The following is a 19,848-nucleotide window of genomic DNA, read 5'->3' as shown; positions in this document are numbered from 1 at the left end:
CCCAGAGCTGGGTGCCGTGTTCCAGGTGGGGTCTCTCTCACCAGAGCAGAGCAGAGGGACAAAACCTCCCTGCCTGCTGCCCACGCTGCTTTTGGTGCAGCCCAGGACACGTTTGGCTCTCTGGGCTGTGAGTGCCCATGGCTGGGTCATGTCCAGCCTCTCATCCACCAGCACCCCCAGGTCCTCCTGGGCAGGGCTGCTCTCAATCCCTTCACCCCCAGCCTGTGTTGATACTGGGGGTTACCCCAGCCCAGGTGCAGCACCTTGCACTTGGTCAAGTGTATTGCACATGTATAGTATATTTATTTGTGTGTGGTTTTACACCATTCCATGATTTGAATATGCAAATCCAGTCTCAATTATGGTGTGACTGTACAAGCAAAGGGTATTATTGTACTAAACTGTCTTTTTTTTCCAAAGTATTAAGTAGGATTTTAGACCTTTGGCATCTGTTTATTTCCATACATCATATAATGAAGATTCAAAACAGTGCTATACATTTATAGAAAGATATGTGTGGAAACTACTTTTTGATTTTTTAATTATTTTGAAATATGAGGAAATATTTTAAAACAAAAAGAAAAGCTGAGAATTCAGCAACAATAAAAATCCATTTTCACTGTGAAACTTCCAATATATTGGAAGCACCACAATACTCATGTTCTGTATGTGTCTACACTGGAGTTTCAGTTATTATATATGAATTTCCCAGAATGTGTCTTAAATTCTTAGTATCTTTTTGTGCAAATCCAATCTTCTATTTTTATATAAAGGTCTAACTTTTACAAGTGTCTCTGGGATATGCCTGAAGTTTTGAGAAATCAAATTATTATTCTTTTACTTAAAAATTGCTAAACCTTGACATGTGCATTTCCTGTTGGATTCTACATAATGTTCACAATTACTTATTACTACTGCTGTGTCAGTAGTAATTACTCTTCTCTAACAAAACAACCAAACTCAACTCATACCTTCAGGCTGCTACTGCTTAATTAGCAAAACCTCTATTTCAGTGAATCAGATTGTGTATTTGGTCCTAATTTTCTTGCATTAAATTATATTTTTTAAAATCTATATTTGCACTGTTTAAAATCTCTAATTTTCTTAGCTGAACCTTCTCTTATTATTTATTGCTTTGTAAGAATTTGTCCTTCCATGCATCAGAAATACACAGAATTAAGCTTGAATTTATCCTTAAACATCACTGGTCCTGTAAATGTCATTATTTCTGCTTGTAATAAAACAAACAGCTTCACAGACAAAGAAGATTCTAGAATCAAATTCTGCCCCAGTTATGCCAACCTAAGCCTAAAGAATTCATGTTACTTGTTCTTAATTTAATTTAAAATTCAAAATATCTGCAACAATTTTATTTTAATTCTAGTATCCAAATTCCCCAAACTTACACATCAAGCCTGTGTATATTCTGGGTTTGTTAAAAATGAGAGACAGTTGAACTTCCTTTCATTTTAAGCATGTTCAAATCTAGATATGAAAAATAAAATACTTGCATGGTGTTTTTCAGAATTAAACCATTTTTATATGTCTTTAGACATGTTTCATATTGAAAGGGAGGCCAGTGGATTCTTGAAAATGGAGGTCTGTGAATACATTTTTTGAAAAAAACAACTGTTATGTGGATCAACAGATATTTGATACTTCATTTTAGTTCACAAATTTTCAATTTCAAGTAGTTGGAAAGCTTAGATTTATCCTCCTTATTAAGCCCTGCTGAGGAGTCAATTGGAAGGAAAATAATTAATTTTATTTTGCGATTTTTGAAAAATAAATCATAATAACCGCTATAATTGGTCAGGCTAAGGCCTTTGAGACTTGTCTTCAATAGCTGACAAGTGGTAGAGCTTCCAAAAACAAAGCAGATGTCTGGTGATTTTTTTCCTAAACACAACTTCTCAGCCTCTTGGAAATCAATAATTTTGGATTTGAGTCAGGTGCTTCCTCTGGATTACTCTATTTAATAGCTACATTCTCCAAAAATTTATCAAATATTTTAGAAATTTGAAACTTTCCTAATTTTTTAACAGAAAAATAAAGAAGGAAAAAAAGGTTCAATAAATCTATCAAATAAATAAATGTTTGCATTCTTTCTTTTTTCCAAAACCAAATAAGTTTGTTTCAGGGTATTTATTTTATTGTTCCTCCTCCACTATGCAGCTATTTTAGTGATACTGTTGGTGATATACAAGTACAATACCTTTTCATCAACCATTCTAGATATCAACTGAAAACCCTGTTGTTGCTGGAGATAGACAGGAGCCTAAATTAGTAAAAATGAGATATTCACATAAAAATGAAGAACAAGTAACAATTATGACTTCTAACTTAACTTTCTCTGTAATGGCATTCCAAAATGTGTTTATTTCTTAAAAGGCTTGCAGAATTGCATGTCCAGGACTGTTTCCTGTTTCATTATTGCAGAGTGGAACCACACAAGGTTGAAGCATTGTGCTTCGTTCCTTTAAATAAAATTACCTTTTAAAATCGTAGAACATACCAAATCTTGGGTAATTTTAATGGGATAAATAACACTCTGTGTTCTACCCCAGTCCTGCACATGAAACCTAATTAAATCACTAGAATGGGCTGGTATAACTGAGAGTAGAATTTCATACCTCTGAACGGATTTAGGCAGAAAGTATTACTGTTGACAGTCTGACTACATTTGAAAATTAAATATGCTGCTGTTATTTTATGGTAATTTTACATTTCTGTAGAATATGTAATTAACATTCATGTTCCCTACAATTATTTAATTATTTTAATGCAATAGTGATAATGTTGCAGAGCTATTATATTGTACTAGCTGAAAATTACTGTCAAAGTCCATAGATACTGTACTGTAATGCATCCACTGACAGTATATGCAGAAATGTATTGGCCCTTTTCCTATGCAAAAAGTTACTTCATCATTAAATTTCTTCAACAATTATTAAACTGCTAAATTTCAAACTGCCAAAGATGTCTGGAGAGAGTAATGATGAGTCATTCCCAATTAAAAATGTGGTTTAATTTTATATGTTACTTGAAAGGTTTAAATATTGAAGTATTAATAAATAGACAATATTTTTAGATCAACTGTATGAAGGCATTTTGTGAAATACTTGTGCTACAAAAATGACATATGGTTTCCTGTTAGGCCATGTATTTACTTCTAACTGGAATAGCATGTTGACTTCTTATTTAATATTTTGTAGTGCTCTTTAAGGACCAATTCATTCTAACAAGACACTGTTAAGCCTGAAGGTAAACAGTTCTCATGCATTTAGCAAACGTTATATCCAGCATATGTTTCATCCCACAAGGGATCTTCACTGATGTGACCAAACACATTGATTTCTATAAACTCACCATAGCACGTCTCATTGGAAAAATACCTGAGGCTAATTGTTTAGTTTAGGTTACCTAAATATAAACAACTAAATTCATTTAGACATCGTAGTTACTTAGAAGAATAAATACATATTTTGAGGAATAGCCTGCTATAAAATTATTTTTGTGTAGCTTTATATAAATTGCTTTACTGCCTAATAAAAATACATAATGAAACAAACCTAATTTCTCTTATTGTACAGTTATAAAAATTGTGCTTGATATGTGTAGAATTTGAATGTGTAGAATAGATATGTACACGCATTATAAAATGGAGACTTCTATGTATTTAGCAATAGGTTATTTGTTTTCCATGGATATTAAAGTGGTCTTTCTTAACACTGTCTAAAACAGAGTTCTGTCATAGGTTCCATGTGTCTTTATCTTTATCTTAAAATTCTATAAACTGTTGCAACTATGTAAAAGTTAATTAAATGCACACGTTCTTGAATTATTTAGAGTTTTTTAGTTATTTAGAGATTAATTATTTTGTAATTGTTTTGCAAGTTCTTTAGCTTGTGGTAATGGTTACTGTGAATTGTTGCCACATTTAATTTTTTCTTCCAACATTGCAAATTATGTGATGTGCCAAGAATATTTTTATTTAGCATTAATTGCCTATAAAATAGTGTGTCTCTGTGTTTAAGTCTGTATGGTATTAGCTGCCCAAATGGCATTAAAAGAAATAATTAATGTAAGGCAATGAGTTCCCCAGTGGTAATAAATTTCACAAGTATGAATATAGTTAGGAAACAGCTTTCCTCAGAAGATTAGATATATCAGGTGCATAAAAATTAGATAGATTAAATTTTTCAGTGTAATATTTTCACATATGCAGTGGTAATGAATGCATATGCATAGTTCCTCGCAGACAGTGCATCTCCAAATACACAAGGTTTTGATTTCTTGGGTGTTCATCCTGTAGTATTTTCTATCAATATAATGAATAATGTTGCAGTACTGATATTGTATCACCATATGATACTGCTTGAATTAATTAGATTACAGCCTTTAAAATAAGTGATGCATTTAACTGACTTGAATAATGATCTCTGTCATTATATATTGTTTCTCATGCCTTTTTGGCAGTGTCTTACAGTAAGCATAATATGTCTCCCATGTGTAATATTCTCTTTGTAGTTGTGTTTGTCAGACTGTTTGTGCTGTCTCTCTGAACAGGGCTATTATAAATTATTAGTAATGCTCTTATCTATTTTTCCATAGACTGTGTTTTACACAAAAATCAATAAAAAATCAATGTAAGGTATTTGCTTTTTCTTCTGTTTTATGCAGAATAAATTTTAGCTTGTGTTTCTTTCTAATTCATGGGTGGTCTGATCAACATTTTTTCTGCGAGATAAAATTTGTATATGAGTTCCTAAAAATAGTCTAAGGATAATTTATTTCTTTTTCAACATCTGGATTACAGCTTTTTCACACACACACACTGGATAGCTATATCCCTTATCCTACTCTAAGATACTCTCCATGCTTTCAGAACACAAGTGAACACCACAGTACTATCAGCACATTTCAGTCCACTTTTCATTCAACAAAAAGTTTGACCATGATGAGATTGCTAGGCACCAGTATGTTTGCCAAGTGTTCTGTTGTGTGTATGAAATAGAATTACTATTCAAATGAACAAACAGGTGAAGCACATGGCAGTCCTTCCTTTGGAAATATGTAACTTTTTTCCTAGGAGGCTTAAGCCAGCATGAGAGGAAAGCAATTCATGAGAGGTATAATGCTGCTTAACTGTCAGTCAGCAGCATAAACCTTTCTGAGTGCAGAGAAGTAAAGATGGGTCAGTGGAGCTAGCAGCATTTGCATTGCTTTCACATTAGCTTTCACATTAGGTTGCATAGCTTTCCCAGACTCCCAAATGGAATACAGGTATTTTTAAAATTCAGAACACTTAATATTGGTTTGTGTCATACCTAACCTAAAAGTAACATCTTGGACCTTGAAGTCTTTTCTTGGCTTTTATGTTTTTAATCTCCCCATTTTTCTGTATCTCTGTGCTTGTTCTGCTGAATGTTGATATTATGCCAGCAGCTGAGGCCCCAAACCTACACCTTTCTCCAGCCTTACCTTGTATTCTACAAGAGTGTAAGTTCTGTGTCCTGTGATTTATTGTGTTTCCTTACAATAATAATCACAATTCCATACCACCACATGACCTCAACACTGTATTTCAGTAGTACAGGTAGGTAAATCCAGATGCTGGAAGCTCTGTTGACTTGATGAGTTTAAGGCTGAATCTACTGCCAGCCACTTCAGAGGTCTTTTCCTTTTATTCTGTGAATTTTGAACATAGAAGGTCTGTCAGAACAGACAGAAAAAAAAAAAAAACAAAAGGAGAATGAAAAGGAAGTCAAGGAGTCAAAAAACTTAGAAAGAATCTTAGAAAGACTCTCATTTCTGTACTTTAAAGCCCTCAATGTCATATTTGATAAAGAGTGCAGGTGGCTTTGGACAGTCTATAGGCTGAATGTAGCCAAGGAAAGGACATCACTTGACTAGGAGCTGAAGACCCCCATTGCAGCACATGAAAGGCATATACTGAGTAATAGCCCTTTAAAAGCTCACAACTTAATTTGTAAAACAGTGAGTACTGAGTGCTAGAGGAAATAATTCACTCAGCAAAGTCAACAGGAGATGAATGGCAGACCAAGATATGTAACCTTGACCTTCAAACACAACTGTGTCCTACACACAGAGTGCTGTGGTTTTAAGAAATTTAAGTTTTACCTCAAGAATAGTTTGCTGAACTATATCTTCACACCAAAATAGTTTGTCCTCAGTCAAAACAGAAATCCTCTTTACATCAAGTCTTTACATCTACATTTTTAACATATTTCTTAGCATTTGTGAGACTTAAAATTCAGTACTCTCGTAAGTAAGGCCTTGGTGTCTTCAATATTTTCATTACCAATGGGAGAGCTAGATGTGATAAAAATACAATATAAGCCTGATTGGAGTTTATTATCTTTTGAGTATATATTATCACAGTTGATTGTGTGATTTTGAGGATGGGCATTTGCCATTTGCAGCAGAATCCCTGTAGTCGAACTTGCATAATATAGCTTTCATCCTAAATTTTAAAAGCTTCATTTTGAAGAAGATGCACAGTGAGCAAATGGAGCTTTGCAATTGATCTTTGGAACAGTGAGCCAACAAGTGCCATGTGACTTAAGCTTATAATTTACAGACTAAATTTCCCAATTTAGGTATATTCTCTATACATTTGTCATTCAAAACCTTGAAAATCAAACCACCAAACTGGAAATCACTTAGGCTACAATAGAAATAAATGTAAGCAGTTTTTTTATATAAGCTTTAAAACTTTGAATACATACAACTTCAGTTACTATGTGGGCACCAAGGGAAAAAATATATATAATCCAGCTTTTTCAGCTAAATGCCTGATGACATATAAGCATTGTCAGCACAATTAATCTCAGGTGCTTAATAGAAAATCTTGTTCCTTCCAGTGTAAGCCCTGATACAAAACAGAATGTTCACAGAAACAAATATTTAAGTAGAACATGGAAGGGCTAGTAAAGTGGTTATAGTAATGGAGATGTGTGTACATGGACAGATTAAGAGTGTCCAACACCAGCTCCAAGGCTGGCAACTGCACTGTCACATCATGTGAAGGCACTTTTTATAAATGTGCTGTAAGTCCTGCCTTTGTATGGCCTGTGTTCTATAATAACAGGTCACGATGTCACGGATATCAAAGGGGCCACAGCATTTTCTAAATTTGGAGTCCTATACTATGCTAGGCTATAATTTTGCCTAAAATTATATAAAATTAGTAGAAATTTTTATTAATTTCTACTAAAAGCAGAATGGGCATGGGTGTTTTTGTGTATACGCAAATACACAATATTGGGTATTTTCCCTTTGATGGAAAGAAAACTCTATAGCATATGTGAGTACTAAATGTGAGATGCACCTTATTTCTGCAGAAGGCAAGTATGGGAGGGGTGTAGCATGCAAGCTGGGAAAAATGAAAATAAGGACTGTGTTGGTTATAGTTGGAGCCATAAAGTTGTCTTTGTTGATTGTTATCAATCACTTCTTTTCATAAAAAAAGCTATCTGGTGATTTAAACAGCTATGTTAGTATTTAATAAATTTATTCACATATTCAAATATTTGTTTGGAATCACTGTAGTTAATTATTTGTCAGTGAAAACCGAGGTTGGCTTCAAGAGTGCCTGAAAGACTTGGGGTATGTGCACACCCAACGTGACATGTGTGCAACTTGCCCAAAGCGTATCCAGATCCTAGACTGGCAGCTGAAGTGAGCGGTCCAGTAGAGTACCTGTGAGCGCACCAAACGCTGTGCTGCCCTTCAATCTCAGCTGTCAACTAAACCTCACTGCAAGTAGAAGGCATCTACATCCCCTCACCCTTCTGTCCCGGCTTTCATGACTTTTTTATATTGGTCTATGCAGGGAAAAGGTTGCTTTCGCCCTTTTCCTCGCTGCCAGGCTACCCCAAGCATCGCTTTCCTATCTGGGGTTTGTCACGGTGGCGTCTCATGGAGGGTTTTTTCCATGATTACTTGTTACGGACCCACCGGCCTCTTCCTTTCCAGCTGCCCAGCATGTGATAGCCGCCGAGCCTGTGCCCCGGACGGGGTGGGAAATGGTTTTCTCGCCGAGGTCGCGTTCACAGATAGCAGCCCACGAAGTGACTTTTCTGGCCGGGTGGAGGGGGGCGTCCCACGCAGGGGTCGCGGCAGGGCTGTAGCAGCGGAAGGCGGCAGGAGGGCTGGGCCGGCGGCAGGAGGGCTGGGCCGGCTGCAGGAGGGCTGGGCCGGCTGCAGGAGGGCTGGGCCGGCTGCAGGAGGGCCGGGCCGGCTGCAGGAGGGAGGGCCGGGCCGGCTGCAGGAGGGAGGGCTGGGCCGGCTGCAGGAGGGAGGGCCGGGCCGGCTGCAGGAGGGCTGGGCCGGCTGCAGGAGGGCTGGGCCGGCTGCAGGAGGGCTGCGCCGGCTGCGGCGGTGCGGGCGGGCCGGGCCGCTCGCCGCTCCCATGGCAACGGCCGGGCCGCGCTGCCGCCGCGGCGGAGCCGCCATGGCCTCGCTGGCCGCGGCCCAGCCCCCCGCCCCACGGGCGGCCCCCCGCTCCGCCGCCCTCGGCCCCTCTCGCAGCGGCGGCGAGAGGCGCACGAACGGCCCGCTCGCTGCCCAGGTGAGCTCCCCCGCGGGCAGGGGCACCCCCAGCCCCCGTGCTGCCCCTGCCCTGCCCTGCCCCCTGCCCTGCCCTGCCCCGCCCTGCCCCGCCCTGCCCCGCCCTGCCCTGCCCTGCCCCGCCCTGCCCTGCCCTGCCCTGCCCCGCCCTGCCCTGCCCTGCCCTGCCCTGCCCTGCCCTGCCCTGCCCTGCCCCGCCCCGCCCCGCCCTGCCCTGCCCTGCCCCGCCCCGCCCCGCCCTGCCCTGCCCTGCCCTGCCCCGCCCTGCCCTGCCCTGCCCTGCCCTGCCCTGCCCTGCCGTCTTTCTGGGGCTGAGAGCAACCCCGATGTGTGCTCTGCATACGGCTTGAATTTGCCTGTTCCTGAGTAAATTCATGTTAGTTTAACGCGGCTATTTCACATCTTAAACGCCTTAAAAGCAAAATTTCAAAATTAAAAAAAAAAGAAGGTTAAAAGTGTTGCTTTTTCAGGATACACAGTCGAGGTCAGTGGATTTGAATCACATCATCGCACTACTCCAAAATTCGGGCTCAGTAAGTAACCCTGGTACCTCGCTGTCTCTGTTACACAGGTGGTAATGGGGTTTTGACAATTTCTTTAAACAGTTACTTCTGCACGCAGCCTTAATAAACTCAGATGGATTTATCATATCCAACACAGGTAGCTGGAGCTACAGAGCACAAAGATGCGTATTTCTTCTGGTATTTGAATGCTTCCAAAGATGATCATTGTTACTGAAAAAAAAAAGTGTCAATTATGGGTTTATATTTAAAAAAATACATACAGGAAGAGAAGATCACACAGGAACTTAAAAAAAGACAAAAGCATGAGCATTCAAAAACTAGACATGCAGAATTTCTAGCATTTTGGAGAATTTTAGAGTACTGAAACCTATAGCTGGGAAATAGAAGTACATACAGCCTTATTAGAAGTATGTCATGAATTTATGTAATTGCTCAAGTTAACTGCTAACAGTTCTCCAGGGAGATGAATTTAAATAAAGGTGAAATATACAAAGGTCAATGTTGAAGAATAAATACAACTACCTACGCATACAGGAGAATCATCATCTCATGGGCTTTCTCAGATGATTTTTAGTCTCCACAAGATGATTTGGCACATTAAATTCACTAAGACATCACATAATTTTGATCCAAAATATGTATAATTTATGCTCTTAAACAAGGACCTGATTAAACCTAGCACATTTTAAATTAATGCCCCACAGAGAAGTAGTTATATCTTCCCCTTTTCCCTTTTTTAATACAGAGCTGATAGAATATACTTACTGACTGAAGAAAAAAGTGCCAGATGATAGTGTTTACTGCTTCTGTAGAGAGCATAAGATAGATGATAAAATGCCTATAGGATTCTGGGCTTGTAGACTCCTGAAGCAACTTCCTGGCCTGCCTCAAGTTGCAGTTGCTCAGGAGACAAATGAACGCTGCACATCACTGACACAGCCTGACATGTCCTCACTTCAGTCGCTTTCAGCTTTGAATTTGAAGGCTGTTTCCTAGTGGTGCAGAGCACTCTAAGCCACTTAGATCTGCATGCTTCTATATTTATGTTGTGTGTGACATAGGTTTGGTTTTCTTAATTGCTTTACAAAGAATCACAAAGAATTTAAGAGAAAGAGTCGACACGTTTGAACAGGAGTTTTTGAAAGCCTCTTCAGTTACAAGAGAACAGACTTCATACTTAGAAATGAGGCTTCATCATGGAGTTAATCCTGCTTCAAAGCACTTTGAGAATGTTGTTGTGTCTTGTAAACTTTTAAATCTGATTTCCACTTTCATTTAAACTTAAAAGGGGATAAACATAATCATTTAAGGTTCTAGGGCAAAAACTACAATTAAAACCTACTTTTCATTCTTTTACTTAGAAAGATTTGGAAAAAGAGCAGCTGAAAACTCTCAAGAAGGTAGTCAAGCATTTTGAAAATGGACTTGTATCCTTTTTGCCACTCTAGTATTCTGAAGTCATGGTGTTTTATGTATGGTAATAGTCTGACTATTCAGTAAAGTATCTGATGCTGTGCTGTGCTTCCCCGTGGAGAATAGGGATGATCATATACGTTCTCATCACTGGCCTCCTTGTGTGCACACAGCCAAGGTTGGTAGGTTGGCTAGATTCTTGAATATTAGATTCATTTGTCACGAAATTTAAGAGAGAGTTCTCACCTGTACAGTTGCTGAAAGTGACCAAAATGTAACTGGCGTACTTTAAACTCAGAATAGAAAAGCATAATAATTGCCACTACTTAAGAAATAGCAGATAAAATAGCAAGATTAAAAAGACTTCCAGTGAGAAAAATGAAGTCAAATTTATTTGTACAGTACAAGCTGAAAGGTTCCAATAATGAGAAGTACTCAGGAGGGTGTTGGCATGTGGAAAAATGTTACTACCAATTCACTGACTCACAGAAACTGCCTTTAAGTACACAACTCAGTTGTAATGTGATGCCTTAAATCACTGTGCAATTATCTGAACTGTATGAAATTAATAACTTCTCAGTCTCAGTTCTCTGTTCAGCTTTGATTTTGTGCCTCCACCTTTAAATTAAATAATCTCAATATGTATTTGGGTCCAGATTTTCAAATTTCAGTCACTTGGGACTAGAGGAGAAAACATTTGAAATATCACAAGGCTGTCTCAGAATTTAGATAGGTAAATCTGACATTGTGATTTAAAAACTTTTCGTCCTCCATTTTTAGAAATTAATGCTGAGCTTCCAGTGAGTTCAGCTGAGAAGACACCTAAATCAGATTTGCAAGAAGTTGTACTTATGTAAAAATAGGGCTGCTTCGAAAAGCCTAAGTATTGACTCACATACTTCTTTTAAACACCTAACTTTGTAAACATTGGTCTTATTTTTTCTTGGCTGTGTCTTTGAAGTGTGATGAGCACAGTTTTCAGCTTTTTGTTCTGATTCATAGTGGTACAGATGATCTGATTTCCTTAATTTCATGTGAAAAGCCCCTTAAGGATGTAGCACGAGTTACTGAAATTCTTAACCTGTGTGCAGAAAAAATGAATGAACAAGAAGCTTTCACTGAGCCTTTATGTGAACTTATTAAATTGTTTGGGTAAGTACCTCAGCCCCTCTTTCAGAGATTTAAATACTGCTTATTAACAGCTTTATACATTTTCCAAGGCGAGTGACATATCCATACAGCATTTATCTACAAAGCACCTGTATCTGCAAGGTATCCATTTTACCATCCTTCCTTTTCATCAGCTGTCTTTCACTTGTGTCCAGTTTCTGGTGACATGAATGAGGAATCTATTTTAGCAGTGCAGTATCTGTGCACTTACATGTTACATAATTCAAACCTCTGTTGTACTTGGCCCCAGCTTGCTTGGAAGCAAGGTTCCCCAAGGTCTCTTATTGCCTAAGTCAATCTGGGACTGCTGGCCTCAAAAGATTCAGCAGCTAAGTGGTACTGAGGTGTATTTTGCTGTTTCATACAAGTTCTTAAATGAGTTTAAAAACTTAGGATGACACAAATACACTCCAATACCTGAAAGTGAGCATTACAAAATGACAAGTCATATTACAGGAGAGAATGAACCTCAAAAGGATTTAGGATTTATATTTAGTTTAAAAATGTATTGCATGAACTTTTGGGCATCTTTGTTGTCATACTGTATTTTAAGTAATCTGTAGAATAGAATTTAGGTGTTACCCACACTTGTCAGTAGTTTTCTCCTCCTCAATAATTCAGTAAAGTTACTTATGGTGTGCTTGTAGCTACAGTTACTCCTGTATTTAATTTCATTTGAGGAGAATAAGGGAGAGGAAAAAAAAAAAAAACACCACCGTATAGAAAACTAGTGGCATAGTAAAACAGATATTCAGGTAAATTTTTACATAGGTTCCTGTCAGCTGTTATGTTTAATAAACACAGAATTCTCAGCTGAATCTTTTAGTTCCCTGAGATGTACTGCTTTTCTTTGCTGCCACACAGTGGGGAATGAGGAGGTACATCATGGAGTTTCATTTTCTCTGGTGTTTGCTTGAAGCATAACAAAACTGAGCATGAGTGTATAAAGTCGATAAAATGTAGCTGTGAGACTTCGCCTCTTTTAGAGCAGTTCAACACTAATTGTGGTTTCTGCAATGAATATATTTTAGAAAATTGCACCCTTGGGTTTTGCTTTAATTTCTGTACTATGGAAATTCCATCACAATTCACTACTACTTTATAGGACAGAGAAGCCTTTAACCAGATACAGGGGCTGTTTGGTTTTTTTTTTTTTTTTTGGAATTAAGTTTCACATACATTAATTTCTTCAGAAAAATATCCCATTCGTTTGTAACTGCTTCTGTTTACCTGTCTTTTTCCCACTTTTTTTTTTTTCCAATGTCTTTTTTCTCCCTCCCCTGCCTCTCCCAGGATTTATTCCATTGTTTCCCCTTTCTTTTTCTCTGGCAGTGTTTATAAAGGTAAACCTACCAGAAAGCTGCTTCTACAGTATGTACTGCAGAGACTTTAGGATAATATTGTAATGTTTACTGTTAGACAGTTTTTAGCACTTACATGCTTATGTCATATCTGAGTATTTTGAATATGTTATTGAGTATTTATTAATAGCCTGATTTTAAAAATAAATTTCTTGTTGTGCTATTTTGAGTCAGTTTATTGGATTTACTTTTATCCATTGCAAGAGGTCTTGCCCTGAGATATGATCTCTTTTTTCCACCTCTGCACATGTCTGTACATAGCCTAGCTCTGTAATAGCCTGATAGTGTCTAGATTGTAGGATTTAGTCTTCCACATTTAAATGACATTTGTTTACTTAGCATGTCTTATTGCATCATATTTGAATTATGAAAATAGTATCTGTGAACATGTACCACTAATTGCCAACGTGTAACTGCAGATTATGAAGCTTTCAGTGTAGAATCAGCATTGCAAAGAATGTATTCATCCTAGAAAAGGTGTCCTTATCTGAAAAAATTATCAAGGAAGAAGAGAACAGCTACTGAACTTTTCTGGTGAGTTGATTGAAACAGTTGTAATATTTTCAATTTTCATTTTGCAGGTTACCATTTCAAAAAAAGAAATCATCTGATGAATTAAACTATTCCAATGATGTTTCACAATCCATTGCACAACTGGGTGAGTGTAATCTGATATGCCACAATAAAATTATGATTATGCCACAATAAAATCAACTGTATTATTAGCACGATTTTAATTTTTTGTTACTCCTTAGTAAATGTAGGTAATTTCTTTAAATTATTCATTCAATCCTCTGTGTTTTTTTCATATTAGAAACAATTTTTACTTTGCTCTGCAGCTAACCTGAAGGTTGGCTGGCAGAATTACCTGTTTGCCAATGTCAAAAGCCACATGAAAAAATGTTATCAGTGCAGATGAAGTAAACGTATATCTAAACTGTTTAATTTCATTCTGATCTGAGAAATGGGGGTATCACTGTAAACACTGAAACCTGGGATGCCAGGAACATGTGTCCTTCCTGCTTCTATGCTCCCTTTATTTCTTGTCCTATCTGCTTAGAAGAGTTTCTAATGACGTGGTAGTGATGACAACAGCTTAGTGTAGTAGCTTAGTAGCTTTCCTCAGAATTCCACAACTTCTGGAATAACATCCAGTGCCTTTTAAGTGTCTGTAGCCATAAAGCAGAGAAGGTAACTGATAAAATTTATGCTACTCCTCTAAGATGCCTTTGTCCTCTCCAGTGTGGGAGTCTCTGCCTCTTGAATATTTTATAATGAAACTTTGCATGAAATCACAGATTTGTAGGTAATACTAAGTGCTGTGAAAAGAAGAATACTGTGTTAAGAATACTTTCTAAAAAAATTATAAAGTCTGTTAATTACATTTATTTCCTTTCTGACAGGCTACTTGATGAGAGTGCCAAGCTCTCAAGTTAAAATACAAATCTGTAAGAGTATTGTTAGCTTTTATAATATGGAGCTACCAGCAAAACTACTTTCAGGTAAAGCAGGGTATTTTTATTTTTTAATGATCCCAACTACTTTGAAATGCCTCTTTTAATTAGCTATCAATTAATTTTTCTTTATAACTCTGGTTACTGTATCTCATATATTAAATATATAACATTGGCAAATGTATAATTAACATGTTTTAAGAGAGGTGCGTATTCTAAATATAAAATAAGTTCATCAATGTGCAAGGAATTAATTATTGCACGTACAAAATTAGCATTAAACGGCATCCAGAAAATGTGAAGTGAAACAAGATCTCTGAAATGTGGGTAATGGAGGGGAAAAAAAAAGTAGTTTGGATCAGAATTATAAGAAGGGAAATGTAGTTTTCAGGTTTTTATATGTAGCCTGGAGAGAAGCAGCTCTGGTTTCACTTGTGTTGGGAGGGATAGATCTGAACCCATTTAAATTTGATTGAGTTCATATTGCATGGACACATTTGAGCATAGGTTTAAATAAATGGTGTGACTTATCTCTGCAGAAAGAGGCTATGCATGAACTCAGGCATGATCAGAATCCACTATTATATAATTCCTTTGACCTTATGATGGTGCCAGAGACTGTTGTCAGGTGAAGTCAGTCATGGATCCTCTCCCACAGGGGCACAACATCACATGCTCTGAGACTGTACTGTATTTATAGGCAGCCAGCCTCAAGTGAATATTGCCACAGTGTGGCTCGAGAGTGCAGGTCAAGGAGCATGCTTGATGTCAGTGTGCTCCCCTGCTGTGCTCCTGCAGTGGGGCACTAGTCCTGTGCCCTTTTACAAGTTTTCATTTATTTTAGGAGGCCTAAAGAAGCTGCTGCTACTACAACCCTTTCAAGATTCTAGAAATATGAAAGCACCCAAATCTGTTTTTACCTTACAAACAAGACTCAAATCCTGCAAGTAGCTATGTGTGCATTTAGGTCTGTATCTGTAAATACAGATAAATGATAAGTGAATGTTACTGAGCTATTTTGCTTTTCATCTTCCAATTTAGAAAATAAGATACGTTATCTTGAAATGAAGAATGTGTTTCCGTCTGATTTTTTTAAAGTCAAATATTTCATCTCTAAGCATATATATAAATCTTGCCAAAGTCTGAGCCTATAGAGTTTGCTTGTCTATAAAGTAATATCAACTTGGAGCCTATCAGTGTGTGCTTAGTTAAACCTCATTTCACCATGTGCATTATCTGTATTTATCAATGTTGTACTTTAGGAAAGTTGATATATATATATGTGTGTGTGTGTGTGTGTGTGTATACACATATATATATATATTTAAGCTGCTTAAGATAAACTTTGCTCTCGTGAGTTATCATAATATAAAAATAAATATAAATTTATTTTCTCAATGCTTCACCTTTCCCATAATTCAGTATTGAAATACAGATTTGCATATGCATGGACAGAAGTAAAAACAGGGACGCATTAGAAAGTCAAGCTTGTAAATCAAAGTTTGGATTTTGATTTTACTATTTTAAGTAATGTGATAGAATGCAGTAATTCTCTAGTCAACAGGCTACTGAAGAGAACTAGGTTACTGATGACTGAAGAAAGTTTTTCACTTCTATAGCCCTGCTTTTGCTTTCATTGCTTAAATTCTAAGAAGCAAGTAATATGTTTCTATGGCATTGAAGTCTGCTTGAGGGTGAGTTTGTTGTATATGTTATAGGCACTACTCAGATATAAGAAAAGCAGCTCTTGAGTATTGCATTGTTTTTCTTAACTGCTTGAAATATAATACTTGATTTTCAATCCTTTCTTTAAAAAGTATGAACATATTATGAAGTAATCAAAATTCTGAGTATTTACTGCATTTTAACTACAGCTATTGTATGTGCAGGTTACCAGCCAACAAGTCCAAATTATAAAATCCAGATGGCTGAAGCAGGAGGATTAGCAGAAGCTCTTGTTTTGTCACTAGCATTAGTTGAAAATCAACTTACTGAGAAGTTGTGGGTACTTAAAGTTCTCCAGCATCTTTCCACCTCTGGTTAGTACAAACTGTTCTTTCAATAGTCTCATTATCATTGATCTTAGATCATTTGTTCTCTGAACATTCCTGAAACAATTACTGACATAGAGAGAATTAATTACTGTGATTTACATAATTTCAGGAATAAGTTGTGGACAAATGGTGAAGGCCCAAGCAGCCAGCAGGCTTTGTTTGTGTCTAAATGGTGCTGACCCCTCAGGACAGCTGGTGTTCCGTTCCTCAGATATCCTATGGAACCTGCTGGAAAAAGCCTCAAAAGAAGAGGTTGCTAATCAGCTCAGAAGCTTGGAATGTGTACAGTAAGTACAGGGAGCATTTTATGAATTAATTTTGTAATTTTGGAGACATCTGGAGCATTCTGTTGTGTAGGATTTTGTTTGAAATTAACTGAGAGAAATGCAAATGGGTCTCTGATTGCATCCTCATTAAGTTTTCAGTATTAACATAGTGGTTGCTGTTACAGGGCAAGAAAGAGGTGATCTACTGCATAGTGCAGGAGGAATAGCTCTATCTATTGCTTTGTACAATAGAAGAGTTAATTGCAGCATTTTGAAGCTCCTACATTAGGCATAACAGGCCAGTATTCCTTCACGGTTAAAATGCTGATGTTAAAAAATTACAAGGAATTTCTATGCCATGATATACAAGGTTTATTTCTAGATCCTCTGCTGGAGTAAATAATAGCTTCTTCCTTAGTGAGTTAGACTGTTTCAGCTATTTAAGATTGGACTATTTCTTCTCAATAATCATTCAGCAATGTCCAGTTCCACATTTGAGTAAATACTGTCTTTGTATTAATTAATTATAATACAAAGATTCAATTAATTATAATACAAAGATTCAAAAAACAAGTGAAAGATGCAATTTTTAATACATGCATCTTTCATCTACAAATAAATGGGATGTCTAGTGGTACTCAAGAGAATCCACTTCATAATAAAGTTTTAAGTTATTTCTCTTGTAGTTAAACCCTAAGGCTTTGAAAAGTATGATGCTGAATGAGGATTCATATATGTAGAGCTGTCCAACATTAGAATATCAAAGGGAAAGGTAAAATGATTTTCATTTTCATTTTCTTTAAAGTGCTTTGAAAAAAGTATTTGTAGACATCACATGTGGCTTCCGGCACAGCGATTATCAGCTACGGAATGACCTTTTGGTGATTGCCACATTGCTAGCTGAAAACCCTGCAGTACCTATGATTGTAAGTATTTAGAGTTGTATTCCAGAGACTAATAACTTCTCCGTTGCTTTTATAAGCTTGGTATTTTTCCCCATTAGGGTTCTAATTTTTTTTCTCCTGTGTCTTCAATGCTTTTTTCTTTCTTGGATTTGCTGAGCAAGAAAACATTTTTTCTTTCTGCAGTTGTCTTTACCTCAAAGAGATTTAAAATCTGTAGGTCATTAGCCCAGAATACTAGCAACAACCTTATTTAATACTTAGAAAATCACATTAACATTATTTATGCAAAATTTAATGTTAATTCTTGTATTCTTGCATGGATTTTTGAATGTGCCATTCTCCTAAAGTGAGTTTTGCACTAAATCTCATTTGTTGTTTGAAGATGTAGGTTATATTCATATGACCCAAATTCAATGTGTGCCTCATAACTGGGAACAAGAAGGGTGTCCAAAAATCAGCTCAGGAGCTCTAAGTAAGATTCTGAGAAAATAATTACTTAGGTCCTGTTAATAAGAGGCACATAAATTCTTTTAAAGACTACATCACATAATGCACTACCATGACTTGCCTGAAATGTAGATGAATCCTTCTGTAAATATTCTAGAATTTTTATGAGAAACTTGCAGAGAAATTAACTTTATATAGACATTAATATTGCTTTAGTCTCTTGTTTTACACTTGAGACTTACAGCTTCAAATGAAGTTGTGACATACATACTGAATAATTAAGCAATCAGATCCCTGTGTATCAATTGGCTGTTCAGGAATATATTACTTTCCTCTTGAAGAGAAGTTTACCAAATGGCTGTATTACTAAATGAAGATTACAGAGTTTTCATTTAACACCAACTAGTATGAAATATCTGTTATACTATTGCAGCAACATACTGGATATCTAAAACATTCAAATTGTTTATCTGTCTGTAGAAACATGGCATTTTTTTCCTACAAAATAAGTAAACCAGATATGTATCTCTAATTCCTTATACTAAAAGGAAGAAAAATTGTTTCTATGCAAAAAAAATATTAAAACAATTTAATTTATGTTCTTTACTCTCAGCCTGCCTAGAGATTTTACAAGTTATAAATATCAGGAAGAAAAAACATTAACATTACCATTTAATTCTGCCTTTATAGATAATACTAGAGCAATTTGCTTCAGAATGTTCCCTTTTCTTCTTAATATACTAGCCAAGCAACTTCAGAAAAGTCAGTTTTGTATTTTGTATAGTTCACAAATCAGCACAGGAGTCTGAGCCTTTCAAAAGGAAAAGTTTTCTCATCACAAGCAAACTGTAAAATTTCTGTAAAGTTCCTACTGATATTATTATCTCTGTGTTAGAAAAAAACTTGTTTGCTAATTGCTTACCTCAGAAACAACACTATTTTTCATCTAATATGCTGCATAGAAACCTCCTGGCTTTGGTCCTATCCATAGTTATATTAGACATTATTGTCCTTCTGTTAGCTCTCTAGGAGCTGTGATTTACAAGATTTTATTTCTTAGCTTTTCATATGTGGTATTGGTAAATTCTTCTTGCCCAAACATTCAGTTTTCATATGTTTACTTGTAAATGCACTGAATTTGAAGTGCATTGGTATGCACAGCTGATACCACAAAATGATATGTACTGATGACCTTGGTGTAAAACATGACTAAATGCATTTTAAAAAACAGCTCTAAAAGCACTGAGAATATTTTTTGTGTTAGATTATAGTAGTGTATGCAAGTGTTTGGGACTTCCCCACAGAAGTTCAGACTTGAACTGAATGAAACATGGGTTTCACTAATTGTACCTTTAGGACTGCAGTTATTTATTGTTGTATAATGTACAAACAGTTGTTCTCTTCTTTGAAAAAATCCTGTTTATTCTGCCACAGGATACATTAAATTCTGTGTTCTGAAGAAAAAAGTCAAGTCAGAATTAAATCATAAGTCTTAATTTCACTGCAATGTAATTAATGTATGTTTTTTGAATGCCTATTAGGAAAGTGGATTTGCAAAGGTCTTAATAGTACTTGCAACATGTACTGAAGGTAAGAGATTCCATCCTGCATAATTACACAATTGTTTGCTCTTAATTATGATTTTTTTGGTAACTTATC

General features: G+C 36.6%; 1 protein-coding gene across 2 annotated transcripts in view; it reads left to right on the top strand.

The window, feature by feature from the left end:
* Nucleotides 1–8,455: 8,455 nt before the first annotated feature.
* The window catches only part of LOC137486295 (GTP-binding protein 10-like), a 54,691-nt gene continuing 43,298 nt past the window's right edge, over nucleotides 8,456–19,848 (top strand). For both annotated transcript variants that reach the window (XM_068211480.1, XM_068211462.1), the window contains exons 1-10: nucleotides 8,456–8,596; nucleotides 9,066–9,128; nucleotides 10,481–10,546; nucleotides 11,575–11,684; nucleotides 13,645–13,721; nucleotides 14,467–14,565; nucleotides 16,407–16,556; nucleotides 16,681–16,858; nucleotides 17,643–17,763; nucleotides 19,731–19,779. In XM_068211480.1, coding sequence (XP_068067581.1) covers nucleotides 8,480–8,596; nucleotides 9,066–9,128; nucleotides 10,481–10,546; nucleotides 11,575–11,684; nucleotides 13,645–13,721; nucleotides 14,467–14,565; nucleotides 16,407–16,556; nucleotides 16,681–16,858; nucleotides 17,643–17,763; nucleotides 19,731–19,779 — 1,030 coding nt within the window. In that variant the 5' untranslated portion in view covers nucleotides 8,456–8,479. The remainder of the gene's footprint in view (nucleotides 8,597–9,065; nucleotides 9,129–10,480; nucleotides 10,547–11,574; nucleotides 11,685–13,644; nucleotides 13,722–14,466; nucleotides 14,566–16,406; nucleotides 16,557–16,680; nucleotides 16,859–17,642; nucleotides 17,764–19,730; nucleotides 19,780–19,848) is intronic.

This window comes from Anomalospiza imberbis, chromosome 1 (assembly GCF_031753505.1).
Source record: "Anomalospiza imberbis isolate Cuckoo-Finch-1a 21T00152 chromosome 1, ASM3175350v1, whole genome shotgun sequence".
NCBI lineage: Eukaryota > Metazoa > Chordata > Aves > Passeriformes > Viduidae > Anomalospiza > Anomalospiza imberbis.
Note: the sequence above shows the minus strand (reverse complement) of the source record. Positions and strands in the feature narration are given on the sequence as shown.